Consider the following 21,323-nt stretch of genomic DNA (forward strand, 5'->3'; position numbering starts at 1 on the left):
ATCCCACATGCCGCGGAGCGGCTGGGCCCGTGAGCCATGGCCGCTGAGCCTGCGCGTCCGGAGCCTGTGCTCCGCAACGGGAGAGGCCACAACAGAGGAAGGCCCGCATACCACAAAAAAAATAAATAAATAAAATAAAAAATAAAATAAAATAAAAGATCTAAATCACCTGGTTAATAAAGCAATCCAGTTAATTGTGCTACACTTTATAAGTTACATAACTTTCAAATCTAATTCAATTTAATCTTCACGGTTTAGGCATTCTTAGATACATGTAAAGGCAAGCTTGTTTGGAAGTAATCCTTTTGATTAATGAATGTTATTTGCTTTTATTTTTATGTTACTGAATGATAAAGCTTTTTATAAAATATGAATTATGTTTATTTATAATGATTAACAATGTGTTTGTGCTTTATTGAGAAGATACACTAATTTACAATCTACAAACTACGTCTCTACCATCATGAAATACCATTTGAAATATTTGGTTTAATGGTCAATTACAGGACTGTATCAAACAGTAACCATACTAACTGTACTTTATTTTCCGTACTGGTGGTACATTTAAGATAGTTTTTGAGAAACTATTCATTCTGAGCAGTGTGCTGAAAACAAAATGCTCTAGTCAGGTATAGTTTCCAAATAAGAATGTCATAATCCTTCTAAGCATTTAGCATTTAGGATTGTAAGACCCTATGAAGTAATTAAGCAATACAGCTATTTTTGTTGGTTGTGAATGTTGAAAAGAAAGCAAAAAAGAAATATTCCCAAATATCACAGAACTTTCTAACCGTGCCATGTACTTGACCCCTTCTCTCTCCTGTGGTTCTCATTATATAATATCTATATTCAATCTCTTTTTCTTACACCAGACAGTATTACTGAAGTCTTCACTAACATCTATGTGACCAGTTTTGGCCCAGTCTCAGATACAGATATGGTGAGTTTTTCATTAAACAGTATTTTTACTTCATATAATGGGAAGTCTGGGGGGTAATTTAGAATAAACACATATTTTTAGTGTTATAGATTCTGGATCTGTCTCATGCCTATTTAGTCTGCCCGAATACATGGAGAGTTAAGGCTGTTAAACTGCTTATATCTGTGTGCACCATTCTAACTTGAGTGTTCAGAATAACCCTTTATATTTTATATTATTTTCAAAATTTTCTACCCAGCTGCAGTGTGGCAAACAATTGTTTAAATAAAAATAATGATATTACTGAGAACCATTTTTTAAGATTAAGGCCCCTGCTTGACTTCCATATGTCTGGGGCAGTTTCATAGATAACTGCTTCTTACAGGTTGTGGTTATGTTCGGTGTTACGAATGGAAACCTTCTATTAACATTGAGTAAGGTGGATTTCTTGTCATCCTAGCTACATAAATACACTGCATACACTCATACATATAAATTAATCTAAAGAAAACTAGAATCTTAACATTCTTGAATTCTATGGAACTGGTCTGTAGTTTTCTTTAAAATGAGATCAGTAGAAGAGGGAAATTAGTCTGTTGGGTTAGAAATCAGTGCACTAGATACATCATCGATAAATCCTTGGTTAAGCATAAGAATTTTAGTAATCCGTCCACTTCTACTGCTATCTACAGTGCTCTATTATAGAATTTTTTTTGTAGAAATTATTTTTCATCCACCTTCCTTATGGTCAGGGAATGAGAATTAGAGGAGATGCCCTTGTCCCTGCTTTGCCTGGCCTTTCTCCGTCATGTCTTCTCTTCCCAATTTCTTCCCTTTATCTGATACCCCAAGGGGAAGGATAAGTGTGCAGGTTTTCCACCTGGATAAGCACACAAAAACTAAAGGTTTTCCTTTTTTGCAGACACTCATTAACAATATTAGCCAATTTTTTTAAATTGAAGTATAGTTGATTTACAATATTGTGTTAGTTTCAGGTGTACAGCAAAGTGATTCAGTTATACAAATATATACTTTTTCATGTTCTTTTCCGTTAGAGTTTATTACTAGATATTGAATATAGTTCCCTGTGCTATACAGTAGGACCTTGTTGTTTATTTATTATATATATAGTGGTTTGTATCTGCTAATCCCAAACTCTTTATTTATCCCTCCCTCAACCCCCCTTTCCCCTTTGGTAACTGTAAGTTTGTTTTCTATTTTTTTTTTTTTGTGGTATGCGGGCTTTCCTCTGTTGTGGCCTCTCCCGTTGCGGAGCACAGGCTCCGGACGCGCAGGCTCAGCGGCCATGGCTCACGGGCCCAGCCGCTCCGCGGCATGTGGGATCCTCCCAGACTGGGGCGCGAACCCGGTTACCCTGCATCGGCAGGCGGGTGCGCAACCACTGCGCCACCAGGGAAGCCCTGTTTCATTCTTTTTTACGGCTGAGTAATATTCCACTGAATACTTATATACCACATCTTCTTAAGCCAATTTTCTATTGACAGGCACTTGGGTTGTTTCCATGTCTTGGCTATTCTAAATAATGCTGCTATGAACACTGGAGTGCATGTGTCTTTTAAAATTAGAGTTTTTGTTTTTTTCCAGTTATACACCCAGGAGCGGGATGGCTGTATCATATGGCAACTCTACTTTTAGTTTTTTGAAGAACCTCCATGCTGTTTTCATTAGTGGCTGTACCAATTTACATTCCCATAATTATCCATTTTATTGGGACCTCCCTACCTTTCCTTTAGGGAGCAGATATGCTGGTTTTATCACTAAAAAATCAGTTTTTCTTCCACCCAGAGCCATTTCTCTGACCTCATAGTTCTTTTTACATTAACTTGGATGGCTGAAGATGTAAAGTGGAAGGGGGTGATGAGCCCCAATTTTGGGTAGGTGGTTGATACCAAACACTGCTGACCTTTGAAGTTCTTTCAAATTAGAATGTGAAGATTTAAATGCTTTTTCGCCCAACTTCAGGCATTAGCTACAATTCTGCAACAACAGGAAAAATCCCACTTTTCAACATAACTCTCCTCCTCCCTTGCAGTATCCTATATCATGACCTGAAATATTAATCCTCCTCTTTCTATAGGTTAATTTCAGTGTACACAAACTTGAAAAGATCACAGAGACATATTTTTAGTAAGAGTGTGTATCCCAAACATTATTGGTTGGCAGTAAATATAATATTTCTGTGAAGCTTGTCTTAATAAATGCTTCCTATCTTAGAGACACAGTGAGAAGGAGCACCTAACCTCTATGTGGAGTCAAGTGCAGAGAGTCAGAATTTTGTCAAGCACTACATTGAAAAATTAACAGAATATTATATAAATTATGGTTCTTATATGGTTAGCTATGATGTTTTAACACCAGCCCAAACAGAAAGGCAAATGATATAGGACCCCAAAGTATCAAAGTTTTCAATGTTTTAGATTTTGTGTAGTGAATATTAATACTAACAGTTACTATGCCAAAGTTTTTTTGTTTGTTCATTTTGCAGAGTGATTTCTTTTACCTGAAAAAATCAAAAGTAAACATATCTTCATATACACTTTTTCTAGACATGCAAATATTTGTTATTTGAGGGGTTTAGACAAACAGTTCTATTTTTGGTAAAATATATGAAGAGACTTTTTTCCACTGGTGATAATGGATTAAACTAATCCTCCTCTTCTTTGTTCTGACCATTCTTTGGGATCACCGAAAAATTTATAAAGCTGGTAGCTTCAACTCAAAATGGATTAAAGACTTGAATGTAACACCTGAAACCATAAAACTCATAGAAGAAAATATAGGGAATAAGCTCTTTGACATTGGTCTTGGCGATGATTTTTTAAAATTTGACACCAAAAGCAAAAATAAACCAGTAGGACTGACTATATCAAACTGAAAGCTTCTGCACAGCAAAAAACCATCAATAAAATGAAAAGGCAATCTACAGAATGGGAAAAAATATTTGCAAATTATTTATCTGATAAGGGGGTAGCATCCCAAATATATAAAGAACTGGTACAACTCAATAGTAAAAAAACAAAACAAAAACAAAAACCACAATCCAATTTAAATAAGGAATAAAAACTGAATAGACATTTCTTCAAAGAAAACATACAAATGACCAAGAGGTACATGAAAATATACTCAACATCAATAATCATCACGGAAAAGTAAATCAAAATCACAATGAGATCTCTCCTCACACCTGTTAGAATGGTTATCAACAAAAAGACAAGATATTCTGTATGATATCACTTATCCACTTATATGTGAAATCTGGAAAATAAAATAAACTAGTGAATAAAACAAAAAAGAAACAGACTCAGAGATAGAGCAAACAAACTAGTGGTTACTGGTGGGGAGAAGGAAGGAAGGAGGGGCAAGATAGGGGTACAAGATTAAGAAGTACAAACTACCATGTGTAAAATAAATAAGCTACAAGGATATATTGTAGCACACATGACAGGGATTATAGCCAATACTTTATAATAACTATAAATGGAGTATACCTTTAAAACTGTGAATCACTATGTTGTATACCTGAAACATATAATATTGTACATCAACTACACCTCAATAAAAATAGTTTTAAAAAAAGGCAAGAGATAAATGTTGTCAATGATGTGGAGAAAAGGAGACCTTTGTGCAGTTAGCAGCCATGTAAATTGATGTAATCAGTATAGAAAACAGTATGGATGTTTCTCAAAAAATTAAAAATAGAACTATTATATTATTCAGTAATCCACTTCTGGTATATATATTCAAAATGAAAATAGGATCCCCAAGAGAAATCTGCACTACTGTTTTTTTTTGGCTGTGCTGCATAGCTTGTGGGATCTTTAGTCCCCGACACAAGAGATTGAATCTGGACCCCCGAAGTGAAATCACCGAGTCCTAACCACTGGACCACCAGGGAATTCCCTGCACTCCTTTTTTTATTCACCATTTTCCACAATGCCAAGATATGGAAGTATGATGTGATATATATATATCACATGAGAAAGAGCGAGATCCCGGCATTTTTGACAACATGGATGGACCTCAAGGGTATTTATGTTAAGTGAATAAACCAGACAAATATTGCATTGTATCACTGACATGTGGAATAAAAAAGTCGTAAAGAGAGATGTTAGATAAGTGGTTGCCAGCTGCTGAAGGGTGTGGAAAATAGGGAAAGGTCGGTGAAAGGGTATAAACTTTCAGCTACAAGATGAATAAGGTCTGAGGATCTAATGTAAGGCATGGTGACTATAGTTGATAACACTGTATTGTATAATTGAAATTCACTAAGAGAGTAGAACTTAAATGTTTTTGCCAAAAACAAACAAATAATAAATAGATATGAGACAATGGATATGTTAATTAACTAGGCAGAAGGAATCCTTTCACTATGTATATCAAATCACCACTATGATTGCTTCAAATACCTTAAAATTTTTTTCCTCAATTATACTTCAATAAAGCTGACTTTTTTTAAAAAAAAAAGGAAAATAAAAAGAAACTGTGATCGTTTAGTTAGTGTTTCCATGTAGGAATTTCTTCCAGGCATTTGATGGGAAATTTATATATTTTTACAAATCCTAAATTCTGGGAAAAATCAAATAAGAAAATGGGAAAAAGCATTATAATTCTCCTGCAAGAATTAAAGCTTAGCATAAGGAATCTACGGGTGTCAAGTTGCAGCCCAGAGCAGGGAACGCTGATGTGTGAAGCTAAACACTCAAGGTTAAGGACAAGTCCCAGAACTGGGACAGGACTGTGTCTGAGTGAAGCAGTCACAATCAGGCAATAATGCGTCTAGCAGTTGCGTGTCCTGTCTGCTGCTGTCATTTTGAAATAAATTTGAAATAAATACTAATAAGCTATATGCAAAAATAAATATATAAAAATAAAAAGGTGGGAGCTCATGTTAGGTGTATAGTCGTTGGCAATAGAGCAAATTTAAACTCATCTGTGAACTGAATTCAGAATGTTGCTGTCTTCAGTGACTTTAGCCCAAGAATTTGAAGAAATTTTAACAGGCTCAAGATAGGCTTTCTTATTTTGGGGGACACTACCACACATTATATTAAATATGAAAATGCACTCATATTCCAAACCATATAGGTTGAATTAAGTTGAGTAGAATTGTGTTTGGCAACATTTAAATATTAAAAAATCACTTATTTTAATTTTTTTAGTTTTCTTTATGTATTTTGGATTATGTGTGTGCATGTATGTGAGCACATGCACTTGTATATTGAAAAATTCTCTAAAATGAAATACATATTTAACATCTTTTAGGCTCTTGAGATGCTTGAAGGCCCTAGACGTTTTTTCCTAATACACATCTTCTTTGAATCACCTAGCCTAACATAGTCCTATAGAATTCTCTTTGGTCATGTCAAATTTTCTACTTTATTTCCATCTTTATGAACCTTGTTTACTCAGTCTTACCAATAATTGGGTTGGGGGGAGTCTAGTTAATTGCAAGACCACTGACTGGGTTACTTACTCTATCATCAGAGTCCAGTTAGAGGAAAGGATCCATAACGATAATTAGAACAGGGAAAATCTCATAGAATGAATTATAGATTAGTACAAGATGGTTAAATAAAAATGTAAAAGAAGACTCTAAGCAATATAGATTTAGCAGATGCAGAGGGCAGCATCTGCTTCTGAGGTGAAGCATCATGAATAAGGAAGGAACTCAGGACTTGTAAAGGAGTCCTTCTCCTAAGACCAAGACTTAGAGCTCACTGGAGAGGACTTTATGGTTAGAGGAGTATTCACCTCCTGCTGGTGAAGAAACATATAAGGGTACATGCTGAAGCTGGTCAGAGGAATATCCTGCCTGCTGGCTGACAACTCACAGCTCGGCAGTCCTTTGAAGCTATGTCAGAGAATGACAGGGCACCTGAACTAGGAAGAGAACCAGAAAGAAAAGCCCTCTTCCCTTGCTATGACATGGCAGTATCCCTCCAGCACCTTCTAATGGCAAAGACTAATATTGTGTGAGCTGGTGAAGGAGCACTGTTTACAGAGCCCTTCTCCTTTGTCACAAAGAACGGGAAAGGAGGGTGAACTTGGAGCTGAGAGGCAATTCACTAATAATAGGTGTACATAATAATGTGTGATATGAGGAGGATTTTGAGGGAGAGTCAAGAGGTAGTTTGACCATGCAACAGCTGCTGTTTGATATGTGTCTAAATCTAGAGAAGAAAATGAAAGCTGAGTAATTTATATACACATGTAACACAGATACACACAAACACACACACTTACTCATATTATAAATATGTTAGGGAAGACAGAGCTCAATTTAAAAACATGTATACATTTTGTGAAGAGAAATGACTTGGACCTCACGGTGCTCACATGGAGTGATTTCCAATCTTGATATTACTTTTGTTGGAAAGCAAAACAAATAATGAGGAAAAGTTTGAATATATGTTAGTATGGATGGCCAGATCAAGAAATGAAACTTATATGTGTAACTCTTAGTATGATGCAGAGGTACAAGATACCTACATTATTATTACCCATACATAGAAGTGGATATGAAGATATCTAATTCATGTCTTACAGAAGCAATTTGTTAATGGGAAAACAGTAAAGAATACTTTTGGTATCTTAGCTAATACTCTTATTTCTATGCAGTGTGCATACTCAGTAGCAAGACTTAAACTCCTAAGTCCTCCTGTGCAGGTCAGTGATGTAGATTTGTTATGACATTAGCCTGAGAGGAAAAAGCAGCCTAGCAAAAAGAATTAAGAAGCAAAAGAGCAAACACACACACACACACACATGGCTGTCTCAGAATCATTAACTAGTGTAACTGTCCAAAGAAAGTTGCAGATATAAATTATAATTAAAGATTCTGATTACAGCACTTGCAATTAAGTACAGTTTTTTTAAAATTTCAACATTTAAAAAAAATTCTTGAGTAAGAAGATAAACTTGGGGATGTACTAGCAGCTAATTGACAAAGTTGGTAGTAGCTGACTGCACATTTAAGTGATTTATAGCTCTTCTGTGTGTATTTTTCACTTTTTTATTTGGTCTATATAGGGGGTCTTTTCCCATTCTAGTAAGCGTTTTCACTGTGTGAGCATATTCTTCAGACATAAGTGGTGAAGCCACCAACTATTGCACTGAAACCTAGACTAAGAACCTCAGCCCAAATGGTTATCTCTTGCACTGCTACGTGGTAGGGTTAGATCTTGAACAATGAACACTTTGAAATCATCTCAAGATTTCTGATCTAGAGTTTACCATTAGGCTATTAAGAAACAGTCAGACAGGTAAGTGGTGACCTTGGTTTATTGATCATATCAATCCCCTTAGTTAATACTTGTCTATCTTATGAAAACACAGAGTGCATTAACTCTTAGAAACCCCAGAAGCTATTGGGATATTATGTAGTTCAGTAGTTAACATCATAGGGAGCTTTAGAGAATTATTAGATCTTGATATTTGGCCAAAAATTAACACTGGGTTTAAACTGTCAACACTTATCAGAAGTTGCCATCTGTTAATGTTTCCTCACTTTAAAGTCAGAATGTAGAAGTTGATTACCGGACAGTTATTGATATTTTGGAAGGATAGGAATTAGACTTAGCTAATATTCAGCCAATATTTTTCAGTACCCTCCTAGAATTTTTAATAATGTTCCTCAAAATGAGAACCATAGACACTTGTGTTGGGATCAGTTGGAGTATTTATTTAGAAAGCGATTTCCTAGGTTCCTTCTACGACCTGTGGAATCATAATTGCTTGTAGTGGGACATGACAGTCTGCCTTTTAACAGGGTTAAGGTATTTGACTTCATGCTGACGGCAGCCAAAAACCATCGTAGGATTGGTGGACGATTGGGGTAATACAGAAGGAATGTGAAGAGTCAGATTTTCTGCAATCCAGTAATTTATATTAGAGGACAAGGAAAGGAAAAGATTGTTTGAAAGCTGATATATGCCAGCCAAGAAATGATTGTAGACTGGGTCAGGGTAGAGGGACTACTACCCTGAAAGAAAGAACTGAAAAGATTTAAAAGATGTGGGCTTCCCTAGTGGCGCAGTGGTTGAGAATCTGCCTGCCAATGCAGGGGACACGGGTTCAAGCCCTGGTCTGGGAAGATCCCACATGCCGCGGAGCAACTGGGCCCGTGAGCCACAACTACTGAGCCTGCGCGTCTGGAGCCTGTGCTCCGCAACGAGAGAGGCCGAAATAATGAGAGTCCCGCGCACCGCGATGAAGAGTGGCCCCCGCTCGCCGCAACTGGAGAAAGCCCTCGCACAGAAACGAAGACCCAACACAGCCAAAAATAAATAAATTAATAAATTAATTTTTTTAAAAAAAGATTTAAAAGATGTGATAGAAATGATAAACCTTTGTTATCTGTTGGAAGTAGAGGTTGAAGGAGACGTATAGGATGAAGGCTTGGGGGCATTGGGTGGATGGTGGTACCATTCACTGGGATATGGAACACAGGAAGAAAAGTTTTGTTTGCTTTTGTTTTGGTGTCTAGGGGATGAGTATTTGCGTTTTGGATGTATTGAGTTGGGGTCTTTGTGAGAGATTTAATTGGAGATGTCTAGGTAGCAGGAATAGACCTGGAGCTCAAGAGAACTTAGAATGCAGATGGCTTGGGAGCCATCTGATGGTAGTTGAAGGCATACATGAACTTGCACAAGGAAACAGATTAGGATGAGATGGTAATCATACCCTGACAGAAACTCTAGACTAAAAGAGGATAAAAAAGATTGCAGAGGAATCTGAGAAGGAGCAACCATGGATGTCTGTCCAAATGGAGGTGCATTCCCTTCTCTGACTAGACTGTGCTCTGATCCTTAAGAACTAACATCAGAGACCACTGCCTTTCCCTCCTTATCAGATGCAACAATGTTCAGTAGTCAGGTGTCTGTATAATTTATCGCCCTCTGTCCAGGTAGGATTCTGTATCCTGAAGGAAGTATGATTCATTTAGTAATGGGATGAACCCATAGGTTTTGCCCACAGTGAAATCTCACCTAGGGAGTGGGGTAACAGTTCCAGAAAAGAGTGCAGATAAAGGTAGTTTAACTAGTTTGACTCAGTCCATTACCTTTCTGCAGGAGGGCGGCTTGTAGGAATTACATATATCTAGTCATAGCTCACTTGGCTGCCTCAGGGGAGGGCATTCCTTACCACTCCCCCATTCTTTTGTAAAAACTAAATAACAAACAGCTAGGATTTCTGAACATGAAGTGATTTTTAAAATAAAAATTGCAGAAGTTGCAAGTTCTTTCCCCAGGTTACAAGGGTGAGACCGATCTTTTGGGGAAAACTATGCAGAACTTGTATGCCTTGAAGAGGAATAATAGAAACCTTCCACCGGTGTTACTCCCATACATTCTCCAGGAGATACCATTACGTGTAGATTATTGTCAGACACAGGAGGTCTCAGGTCCCATGATGAGCATTTTCCCGAGAGTTAACTACAACACCAGGAGAATGTGGTTTTAGTGCCAACGCAGGAGAGCATTCCAAAAGTAGGGAGAAAACAACGGTGTCATATATTATGGTAAAGCCAAGAAAATGATTTAAATGTGTCATTAGATTAAGAACAAGGAGATATTTGTTGATCGTGGTAAAAGCAACCAGATTGCAGTGGGCTGAGGCATGTGGGAGGTGAGGAAATGGAGAAAGAGTGGCGGCAACATTTTTAAGCAGCGTGGTCGAGGAGAGAAGGCAAGGCGGGGGGCAGTAGCTGCAAGGCATTATAACTATCAGACAGGCTTTTATTTTTAAAGATTGCGTTGAACTTCTCACTGTTCTTGTAACCTGCCATTATCTTTAACAACTCTCTGGCCTTGCGAATGTTTTTCCCTGTTCTTGTTATGCCTACCCTCCTCCTTGGCCAACTGGAGAGCATTCATTTATTCAAAGCCAAGCTCCATTTCATCTTCCCTGATGTTTTTCTAGGCTAGTCCAAGTAGAGTCAGTCCTTCTTGTCCCTATGCCCCACCACATGGCTTTCACACGTTTTTATGACTTTGCACGCTAGATTATAAAAATCTGAACATGTTTTTCTTCTGTACTGCTGTCTGAGCTACTAGAAGGCATGCGTTGTGTTTGTTCTTTTCAACCAGATTTGCTTAGTACATACTCTGTGTCTGTCACAGTGTTGGGAGCTGAAATACTTAAGTATAACCCAGTGCTGCCCTCATGTTGTTCACAGTGTAGTGGGGGAACAGCTAAGAAAAAAAAAAAATCAACTTTAAAACAGTGTGGTCATGTTTTTATTGAAGTATTTATGGATTAATATGGTGGCAGAGGAGATGTGGGTAGAGAATATCTATATCTGAGAAGGTTTCTAGGAAAAGAAGTTAGTGGAGGACACACAAGGACTGGCTGGCTATGTAATGGGAAAAGTGTTTTAGCACAAAGTGAAAGAGCTTGTTGAATTTAGTAAAATGTAAAAAATTTCAGTGTGACCGCAGCCTAGAATACTCTTAGAGATTTTGGGGGAGATGAAGCTAGAAAATAACTTAGAATCAGATCATGAAGGGCGTTATAGCCAAATGCCCCAAAACACCATAAAAGCATCTCCAAATAAAACTTAAAACATAGTAGGTTTCTGTTACCATAGATCTTATTATAGCCTGACTTTTTTATATGTGTCAATATATTTTAAAAAATAAATATTATATAAAAGAAAAGGCTACTGTGATTCGTTTAATATAGTTACACAGACACACACACCCACACACATAAACATACACACCTTCACACTTGTGAATTTAAGGATTAGGGTATTGCATGCAGGGGACTGAGATAAGATATCTGAGAGCTTTTCTACGTCTGCCTCTGCTGATGCCTTTCTCCTTGTGCACCATTTGAGCTATTATGGCCCAGAATCCTTGTTACTATATTTAATTTCCAGTGGCTCCTCTCATTCGTTTATTCATGGACTAATTATTGCTTTTTTCCTATGTTCTGGGCAGCTAGATACTGTTGATACATTGAAGAAGGTGGTCTTTGTACTTGTTCTCAATGTGGAGTAAAAGTTGCCAAATGTAGGGGTTGACAGGGAAGAGAGACTGCAAGGGAGATCAATGAGTTTGGGTAGTAAGGTGAAGCATGACACGTCAGAGGCCCTGCAGTATCACTATTGCTATATATAGTGCATATATTGCAGCATATATGGAGAATTGCTAAGCATGAGACTAGAGAGGTAAGGGAGGGAGGGGTCATTGCAGGGCTTTGGAAGCTGTGAGAAAGCATTTGGGCTTCATCCCAAGGGCTTTAGAAATTCAACTGATCAAACTCAGCAGCACTTCATTCTTTGGATCTTCTTTTGCCATATCATGACAATATCTGGGGTGCATCTTGTAGCTTTCTGTTCACTTTAAAATATCAAAGAGCCCAGTCCAGTCCAATTTTAACTTCAATCTCGTATGCCATTTAGAGCTTCTCTCCTTTTCTTAGCTGTGGTCACAGGTAAGGGGTGCACAGTGGGTGAGAGGACATGATCTACTCTTCCTCTCCTCTTTCTGGGTCTTCCAGAGTTGAGGCAAGAAAAAGGGAGATTATAAAAAGGGGGAGAAATTCCTTCTTACTTAGCTTATTCTGTTGGTGGTTCTCTCTTGGCAATCAATGACATTTGAATGGCCGGTAGATAAATACAGGACCTCTCATGGGGCACACTTGTGATTTCCTCTCAATGACCTCTTTATTATCCAAAACACCAAAAGCACAGCTGACTTATTCTTTCATGGACCTCTTGTGGCATCCTACTTAGCTCCTGCCCTTGCGCCTGCCCACTTTACTTTGTTCCCTTTTGCTTCTGGGTGTCCCTCTCTTGCCAGGCCACCTTCTTCTTGAGTACGGGGAATGGGGAGAGAAGGACACTTTGAAGGTGATTCGTACCAGGCTACCTTCTTTGATGTCCAAATCGTTTCTAAGAACTTTACATGTATTATACCACTTCATCCTTAAAGGAAGTAAGTTGTATAATTATCACCATTTTACAGATACGTCAGCTGAAATAAAGAGAGATTAAGTGACCTGCTAAAGGTCCAGTACCCTATTCTATCTGATTTAAGATTGCATGCACTTAACGTCTATTTCACATTACTCAACTTATTATTATTGCTGTTATCCTTCAATCTTGTGTCTGAGTCAGTTTTAAATGTGGAAAGAAGACTTTGACAGAGATTCCAAAACTTCAGTCTCAGCCTGCCTGCAACTTTCCATAATACATGACTAGTGTCTATTTTTTAGTCTATACAGAAGGAAATTTCCCTTTAATGTCCCACCTCCAAGGATTGTTTTTACATATGGTACAATGAAAAAACATGATGTTGGGAAACATAAGGTTTGAGTTCAACTTTTGGCTTTCTCTCTTTTTTCTTAATGAATATGTGAAATGGGAATAGTTCTCTATATTTAATAAGGTTATTATGAATTTTAAATAATAAATTGTTTCAAAGTGAATTGCAATTAACATATTCTATTAATCATTTTAAGTATTTGATTAGATATATTTTAATAATTTACTGCTAGAGTCTGAACCTTTAGTATCAGTTTCTAATTTGTTTGTAAACCTGCCAGGCATCTAGTTCCAAAGAGAAAGCCCAGGCATCTTGCCTGCACAATAATCCGGACATGCAGTAGCTGTGGTGGTCTGCAGTCTGTTTGTGTGAGCGTCTTTGCATAATAAGATTTTATGAACTGCACTAATTGGGTTTGCTGACACTGCTGATCTGTTTTTAAGCTTTTCAATTTTTGCAATTTTTGCAATGCTAATACTGGGCTAAATTCCTGGTTCACACCCCTTTGAGTACCAAGTGAAACTGTTAGATCTTACCCATTCTTGTATAGTCTCAGAGTGTTATTTCTTCAGTTGCTACATACATGCTTCATAAACCACATTTTTCTTCGTTATTGAAGAAACACACTGATAGGAACTTACTGAGAGGAGACTAACCTTTAATAGCTAAAGGGTATAATGAAATAAATTCTGGTACTTTAAAATACACTCAGTAGGGAATTCCCTGGCGGTCCAGTGGTGAGGACTCTGTGCTTTCACTGCTGAGGGCTCGGGTTCAATCCCTGGTCGGGGAACTGAGAGCCCACAGGCCGCACGGCACAGCCAAAATAAAATAAAATTAAATTAAAAATTTAAAGTAAATCAAAGTAAATGAGAAATCACTCCAAGAGCAGTCCTGCAATTTGGTTATGTTTTAGTGAGTAGATATAATTCTTCAGAAATTGGCTACAAGCACTGACTTATAATTAATGTAGCCAGGCACTAAAAAATATGCTGTCTTCACTAAATTAATGTGTTCTTGAAATCATGTTTATTCAATAAACTGTGCAATAGAGAGTGATTTCCTTGTTAGCACTACATTTTATGGAAATAACACTTAGTGGTAGTAAAGACATTAGGCTGGAAATCACATCCTTGTCTGGGTTCTGCCCCTTACAAGCTTGGAAACAGGGCAGTCACTAAATTTATCTATAATCCCATCTATAAAAAGGAGAAGTTGGATTAAGTTTCCCATAAAGAGTTTTTCAAATCTTGAAGTGTATGGATTCTTCAACTTTTCAGTCTCAGTTAACAGCCTCATGTGTCCTATACACAGGCCAGAGGATAGCTGCATGCTGATATGTCCTTATGAATTTTTTTTGTTTCTTTCTAAATGTGCTCCTTAGTTGTTTGTGTATTCTCTGAGAGATTTTGTAGTTGATCTTGGTTTTTTTTTTTTTTTTTTTTTTTGTGGTATGCGGGCCTCCCTCTGTTGTGGCCTCTCCCGTTGCGGAGCACAGGCTCCGGACGCGCAGGCTCAGCGGCCATGGCTCAGCCATGGGGCCCAGCCGCTCCGCGGCACGTGGGATCCTCCCAGACCGGGGCACGAACCCGGTTCCCCTGCATCGGCAGGCAGACGCGCAACCACTGCGCCACCAGGGAAGCCCCTGATCTCGGTATTATTTATTTCTTTTAGAACTTCGGTTCAAGGGACTAGGTCTTATTTGTATGAAGAAGTTGCATTGTTTTGTACTTTCTGGCAATTTTCTTGTAACACACAAATCAAGTAATTACTATATTAGTATATACTCTCATGACAAATTTGGGTTTTATTTTAAGAAACCTTTCAAAAATATTCTTTTCAAGTACTGAGAATGTGTGTTATATATGCATTTAAAAGAATCACATGCAAATAATCTGTCTGGAAATTCTGTAGTAACTTAGTGGTTATGAAATGAATATTATTTCATTGAAATGTCTCCTTTCCCTGTTATTTTAATCTTGAAAGCAAAACCACAAAAACTAGTGAGTCAACTGTATTTATTTGTTTATGTATCTATATGTCTGTATCTATATGCTTTTGTACTAATATATTGAGGTATTCTGAGAAGCACAAAAGCAGAAATTGGAATGAGATAAAGTTAAAATACATATTATTTTCAGCAATAATTATTGTGTCACTATTAAAATAGATTTATTTTTACTCATACTTAAGATTTCTATTCCTGAGCAATATTTTAGCATTTAATATGTTTAAATTGTGCTTTATTATTTCTAAATATCTTTCTTTAATATTTTATAATATAGCAACCAAAAGTCTGATTCTAAATTTATATTATTTTAATACTTGTCTTAATGATTGCCATAGATGAAAAAGATATGCAAATTCAAATTTAAGAAGTGCATCATTGGCTACTGATTACTGAACCATCATGCCAATTTTTAAAAAACCCATCCACCAAGTTTAGATGTTCATCTTCATGTTCTGGATATTTGGTTTTCAAAACAACTTACTATTTGCAATGTCCTTATGCTATCATTAACCAGTATTTCATGGCACAACATGTGCTTCAGATGAAGCTCATCATTAAATGTAGTGGGTATAAACCCATATTTTAAGTAGCCTTATTGAAAATTATGAATTTGATTTTGCATATTTCTTTGTAGAGTTGATTAGTTCATCATTCTTTATGTGGCTAATGAAGAACTCATATTAGGCATAGAAGTGATAGCCCCTTTTCTTATTTTTCACTTGTGCTTGTGTAATTATTAGTGTTTTCTTCAATCCATGGTGTCATTTAGCAATAATTTTAAAGTCAATTGTCTATTTTCACTAGAGTTAGTTTAATCAAAACTAGTTATTATAACTTGAAAATTCACCTGAGTACAAATCACAGTACACTGAATGCAAATGAATTCAGCATCACTTGACCATTCCCTGTTGTGGCTTCTTCTCTTCCCATAGCATGACTTTCATGCATGACCATCACCTACTACTTATGGACATAGTGAGAGTGCTAATATCATTCCATATATTATTAGCAAAGCTTAATTTACTTCTTATATTTAGATAAGAATTCTATATAAACATAAAGATTCTAATATTTTCTTTCTACACCCAAGTGGATGTACACACCCCACTTTGTAAGCTATTGCTCTAAGCTGATAGTCTTGTTTCTACTCACGGGCCCTCACTTAATTGAGGTACAATACAGTTGATTACAGGTATACTTACTAACTTAAAACCAACCTGCCCCCCGATATTAGACCCATGTAACTTTCATTGGAGTCACATGATGAAGTTTCAGATGTTCTCAAACATCTCATTTCATTCACAAAAGTCTTTTATTTTTCTCTCACAGAGGGCTAGTGTGATAGGCTGCAATGATGGCACCCATTCTTCACCCCTTTCATTATCAACATCTTTTTTCATTAACTTCGTAATGCCCTCCAACTGAGAGTGAGGTGACCTGCTAAAGTATTTGTAACTCAACTCAATTATAGACAAAAGCTATTGTCTTTTTATACCAATAGCTAAATGGTATAAGTTAGTGTCTAGATTTTACTGGTTAAACTCTGATTTCCCTTAATGGCTTTTACAAAATCAGGAGTGGCAAAGAGTACCTTATACTTTACTTTTCCCCACTTGTATGCTCTGTTCACTCCTCAACCCATTGCATTTTGGTTTCTGAACTCTTTTTTTCTACTAAGCGTTCAAGATCTTTCACCACTATTTGACACTGTTAATCGCTATATGCTTTTAAAAATTTCTTTTCTCTTAGTTTGATGCTTTTCTCTCCCTCTACTTCTTGTGTATGTGTGTATGTATCTGTGTTCTTTTATGATTCCTCTTCCATAATTTTCTAGAGTTCTTATTTATTTTTATCAGTTAATCATGAAACATCTAAATAAGTTATCCCATCTATCCTCATCATTTTGTCACTGCTAAAAACAATATAGTCTGGGGAGATATCCAATATATTAGTAATCACATTAAATGTAAATGGACTGAATTGTCTTACCATTAAAAGATGGAAATGGTCAAGTTCAACAAAAATTTTTCTTAAACTATTTTAAGTACATTGAAAATTATTACTATCTTCAGAGCATAATCTCTTATCATAAAGCAGGAAAATTAAACATCAATGACAAAAATATAAGTAAAAGAAACCAATATATTTGGAATCATAAAAACATACTTCACAATATCTCCCACATAAAGAAAAAAAAAGTCATAATAGGAAGTATAGAATGTCTTCGACTGAAAAATAAACAGAAACAGATCCCTGCCTATATAAACACTAGACACATGAAAGAAATGCCATAGCTGAGCTGTGGGGAAAGATAAGCCAGTCAATAAATGCTACCAGAAAGTTATTTTCCATTTGAAAAAAAAATTTGGATCTGTGTCTCATATGATACACAGTAATTCCAGGACCTAAATGTTAAAAGCAGAACTTTGACATGTTTAAGAGAAACATATAGGGGTATATTTATAATCTTTTGTATACCTTTATGATCTTTATTATAATTCTTAGTGAGTTCTGTATTTTCTAAAATATTTGTATATAGAAAATATGAAGAATTTCTATAACTCAATAAGAAAAGGACAACCTAAAAGGAAACTGAGTAAATGACATGAACAAACAATCCATAAAAGAGAAAAGTAGAGCATTTAATAAACAAATGAAAATGTGTTAAATTTTACTAGTTAATAGAAAAAGCCAAATGGTAGCACTGTGAACCATTTCACGCCAACCATAATGGTTAAAATGAAATATTCTGTCTATACCAAGTTGTATAGAACCTACTGGGGATATAAATGTATACATCTCTTAGGATTTCAACTTGACAATATCTTGTTATTTTTGAAGATTTGACAGTATCTTGTTATTTATTGCAATGTATACACCTGTTAGAATTTCATTTTGGCAATATCTTGTTATTCATTGCACATATAATAAATTTTGTATCCCCACTTGTCCATTTACTCTAGAGCAGTGGTGGATATACCATGATCCACGGGCAAAATCCTGTTGACCAACTTTCCTTGTAAACACAGATTTATTGCAGTATAGCCACTCTGACTCATTTAAGTGTTATCTGTGTCAGACTACAATAGCAGAGATGAGTAGTTGTGAAACTGACCGTATGGCCAGCAAAGCCTAGAACACTTACTAACTGGCCCCTGATGGAAAAAGTTTGCCGACCTCTGGTCTAAAGTAATTCTTACACCTTAAAGCATTGTATGATAATGTTCATAATAGTATTGCTTACAATAGTGACAAAGGAAATAGAAAAAATATTAAAGAACATGGAAAAAGGAGGAATACTGTAAAACGTTCTTACAAGGTAATGCTAGGTAACAATGAAAATGAACCAAAATACTAGATATATTGCTATGAATAAATCTCAACAATGTAACTAAAAAAAAATTTCAGAAAAGTGATGATCTCAGTATGATCTCATTTATAGAAATGTTAAAAATGTGACACAGAACACGTACATTTATATAGTAAATATGTAAGCCCATGTATGGGAATGATAAACACCAAATTCAAGATGATTATTTCCTTATAGAGTAGGGGAATATGATTGAGGAGGGATATACAGGAGAGAGAATGCTTCAATAATATTTATGATTCTTGCTGGTGATGGTTACAAAGTGTTTGTAGTATTCTTTACACTCTCTTATGTCTCTGAAGACAAAGTAAAATAATGCATAATGAAAGCCATAGTGCCTTTTGTGAAGATCTGTTAGAAGATCTAGCAGATCTAGCAGAAGGCAGAGGAACAAATGTATAATTGCAGTGTACGATCTTTAGTAATAGAAGGCTGTATTATGAGTAGTAAAGATATAGACAGCTGACTGTTTCTTCCAGATGTTCAAGGGACAGGGAGCATGGCTGTGAGTACAGTTCTTGGCCCAGGCAAGTAGGGAACTTGCTTTATCTGATGAATAGCGAGGATGCGGATTGTTAAAATTGCCTAGAGCAGAACATGAATGTACCTGGTTGTGGAGGGGGGAGAAAAAGGCACAGGTCACTCTGCAGAGGTTGGCAGAGCATACCTGGGACACTGCGAAGGTTCAAAAACAGTATTCTTAAAAATACTTTTTAAAAAGAGCTCACCTGTAATTTACTGTTGGAAACCTTGAGTATCTCCTATGTGATGGGTCTGTAGGAAATATTTGCTGCTATAGCAAGAGCTTCTGAAACAGATAAAACATCCCATAATTTTATAGAAATGGAAAAATTGAATTTGAAGTTTTACAGAAAGTTGTAAAATATATTCAGTGTGCCTGAACAAGTAAATGTCCAATGTGTTCACATCAGGCTTGGATTTGGGAGAACCACAGTTGGAAGAAACATTTGCATAAAAATGCAAAAACTCATCTCTTAATCTAGCTTCTTTTTAAAAATTGAGTTACACTTATATAGAATTGAACTTTAAAAAAATGACTAAACCACAGAGAATGAGGGTGGATTAGATGATGATATTTTCTTCTAAGTATTAGGAGCCCAGAGCCACTCTTTACTTCCTGCCATATGTCATTACCTGTGGCCATTTCTTATTATCTTCATCCATTCAACTTTTTAATTTTTTTTTCCATTCAACTTTGAGGGATCGCTGGGAATCATTTACTTGCATTTACTTGAGTAAGGTTTGTATAAATGACTTTTTATTGTCATAAGTATGTGGCCTTTTTAATGTCCTTTTTAAACACATAATGTTAGTTGAGTGAAATTGCCAGTTGCTAAGGTGTTTATTTTTAAACATGTGATGGCTATGGCTTTATGCACAAAGGACAGTTTCTGAATTTCCAATCTCAGGTGCATAAATGAACGTTTTAGTTATTTATCATGGAAGTGTCTGCACAAACATACACTGACCAAAATTTTTAATATCCAAAAATTGTCATTATCCATCATAATTGTGAATTGTACATTTCATCTAAAATGTATACATTCTCTTATCCTAAGAAAGACAGAGAGAGAATGAAAAAAGAGGGGAGGTGGGGAACGAGAAAAGAGAGAGAGAGGATGAGAGAGATTGAATAAACTAACTTTTAAAGTATTGGAGGATGATAATAGGGAAATTGATCAGTAGCTGGTCTGTATGAATATTTAAAAGTATATTTTAACCTGAGGGTGTTTGTTCGCAAAATATTCATATTTTAAGTATTCTAATACCTTGTCAAAGTATTTTATTACAATTTCATTAAATAAACTTTATTGAAATCATCTTCCCCAATACATTCTTGTTAACAGTATGACATCTCACCATTTTTTTAGGATTAAGAAAGTAATAAGATTTTTTTTTTATAGTTTCTTTGGCAACAGGAGATGTCATATAGATCCCACAGTGTGTGTGTTTAATAGATGTTTCTTTTCCTTTCTTCTTTTTTTTCTACTGAGAATCAGGCTGCCTGCTTGCCTCCTTATTCATTCTTGAGATGAATGATTTGGGACAATCCACCTAGACCCGGTCCAAGCATGCCCCCTTTCTGAGTTGTTCTAAACTATACAATGTAGTAAAGCAGTTTGCCTAAGACCTTGTTCAACTGAAAGACACCAGAGAAAGTAAATTTATTATTTTCTTTTCATAATAATATGTAGCTAATTGTGCAAATACACATGCTTTATCCCATTGTAAGTGGCAACATTTATTGATAAGATAAAGGAATGATCTTTCAAAATTCACTTCTCAAAATAGCTTTCTCTCTTTTTAAACTATTTATATTATTATTTTTGTTGAAATTTTATAGTGTCTTTGTATCTAAAACATTTATTATTTTCAAAATAATTCTATTTTATATTTCAGGAATATACAATAGATGTTTTCTTTAGACAAAAATGGAAAGATGAACGGTTAAAATTTAAAGGTCCTATGAACATCCTTCGACTTAACAATTTAATGGCCAGCAAAATCTGGACGCCAGATACCTTCTTCCACAACGGGAAAAAATCAGTAGCACATAATATGACAATGCCAAACAAGCTTCTTCGAATCCAGGATGATGGGACTCTGCTATACACAATGAGGTATGTGTTCAGGTTTGATATGTTGCCGTTAAATACTGAGGAATCTGTGTATTAACCAACTAGCCAACCTAGCTGTCAAGTATTAGCA

At 36.0% G+C, this 21,323-nt stretch overlaps 1 protein-coding gene across 2 annotated transcripts in view; it reads left to right on the forward strand.

Annotated features, from left to right (window-relative positions):
• GABRA2 (gamma-aminobutyric acid type A receptor subunit alpha2) overlaps nucleotides 1-21,323 on the forward strand; it is a 128,153-nt gene that overhangs the window by 56,741 nt on the left and 50,089 nt on the right. The window contains exons 1-2 of one of the 2 annotated variants that reach the window (XM_024132028.2): nucleotides 877-940; nucleotides 21,015-21,235. In XM_024132028.2, the coding sequence (XP_023987796.1) occupies nucleotides 938-940; nucleotides 21,015-21,235 (224 nt within the window). In that variant the 5' untranslated portion in view covers nucleotides 877-937. Of the gene's footprint in view, nucleotides 1-876; nucleotides 941-21,014; nucleotides 21,236-21,323 lie in introns of those variants that run through there. The other variant, XM_024132029.2, reaches the window with a different exon arrangement.

The sequence above is a fragment of the Physeter macrocephalus genome, chromosome 7 (assembly GCF_002837175.3).
Source record: "Physeter macrocephalus isolate SW-GA chromosome 7, ASM283717v5, whole genome shotgun sequence".
Classification (NCBI taxonomy): domain Eukaryota; kingdom Metazoa; phylum Chordata; class Mammalia; order Artiodactyla; family Physeteridae; genus Physeter; species Physeter macrocephalus.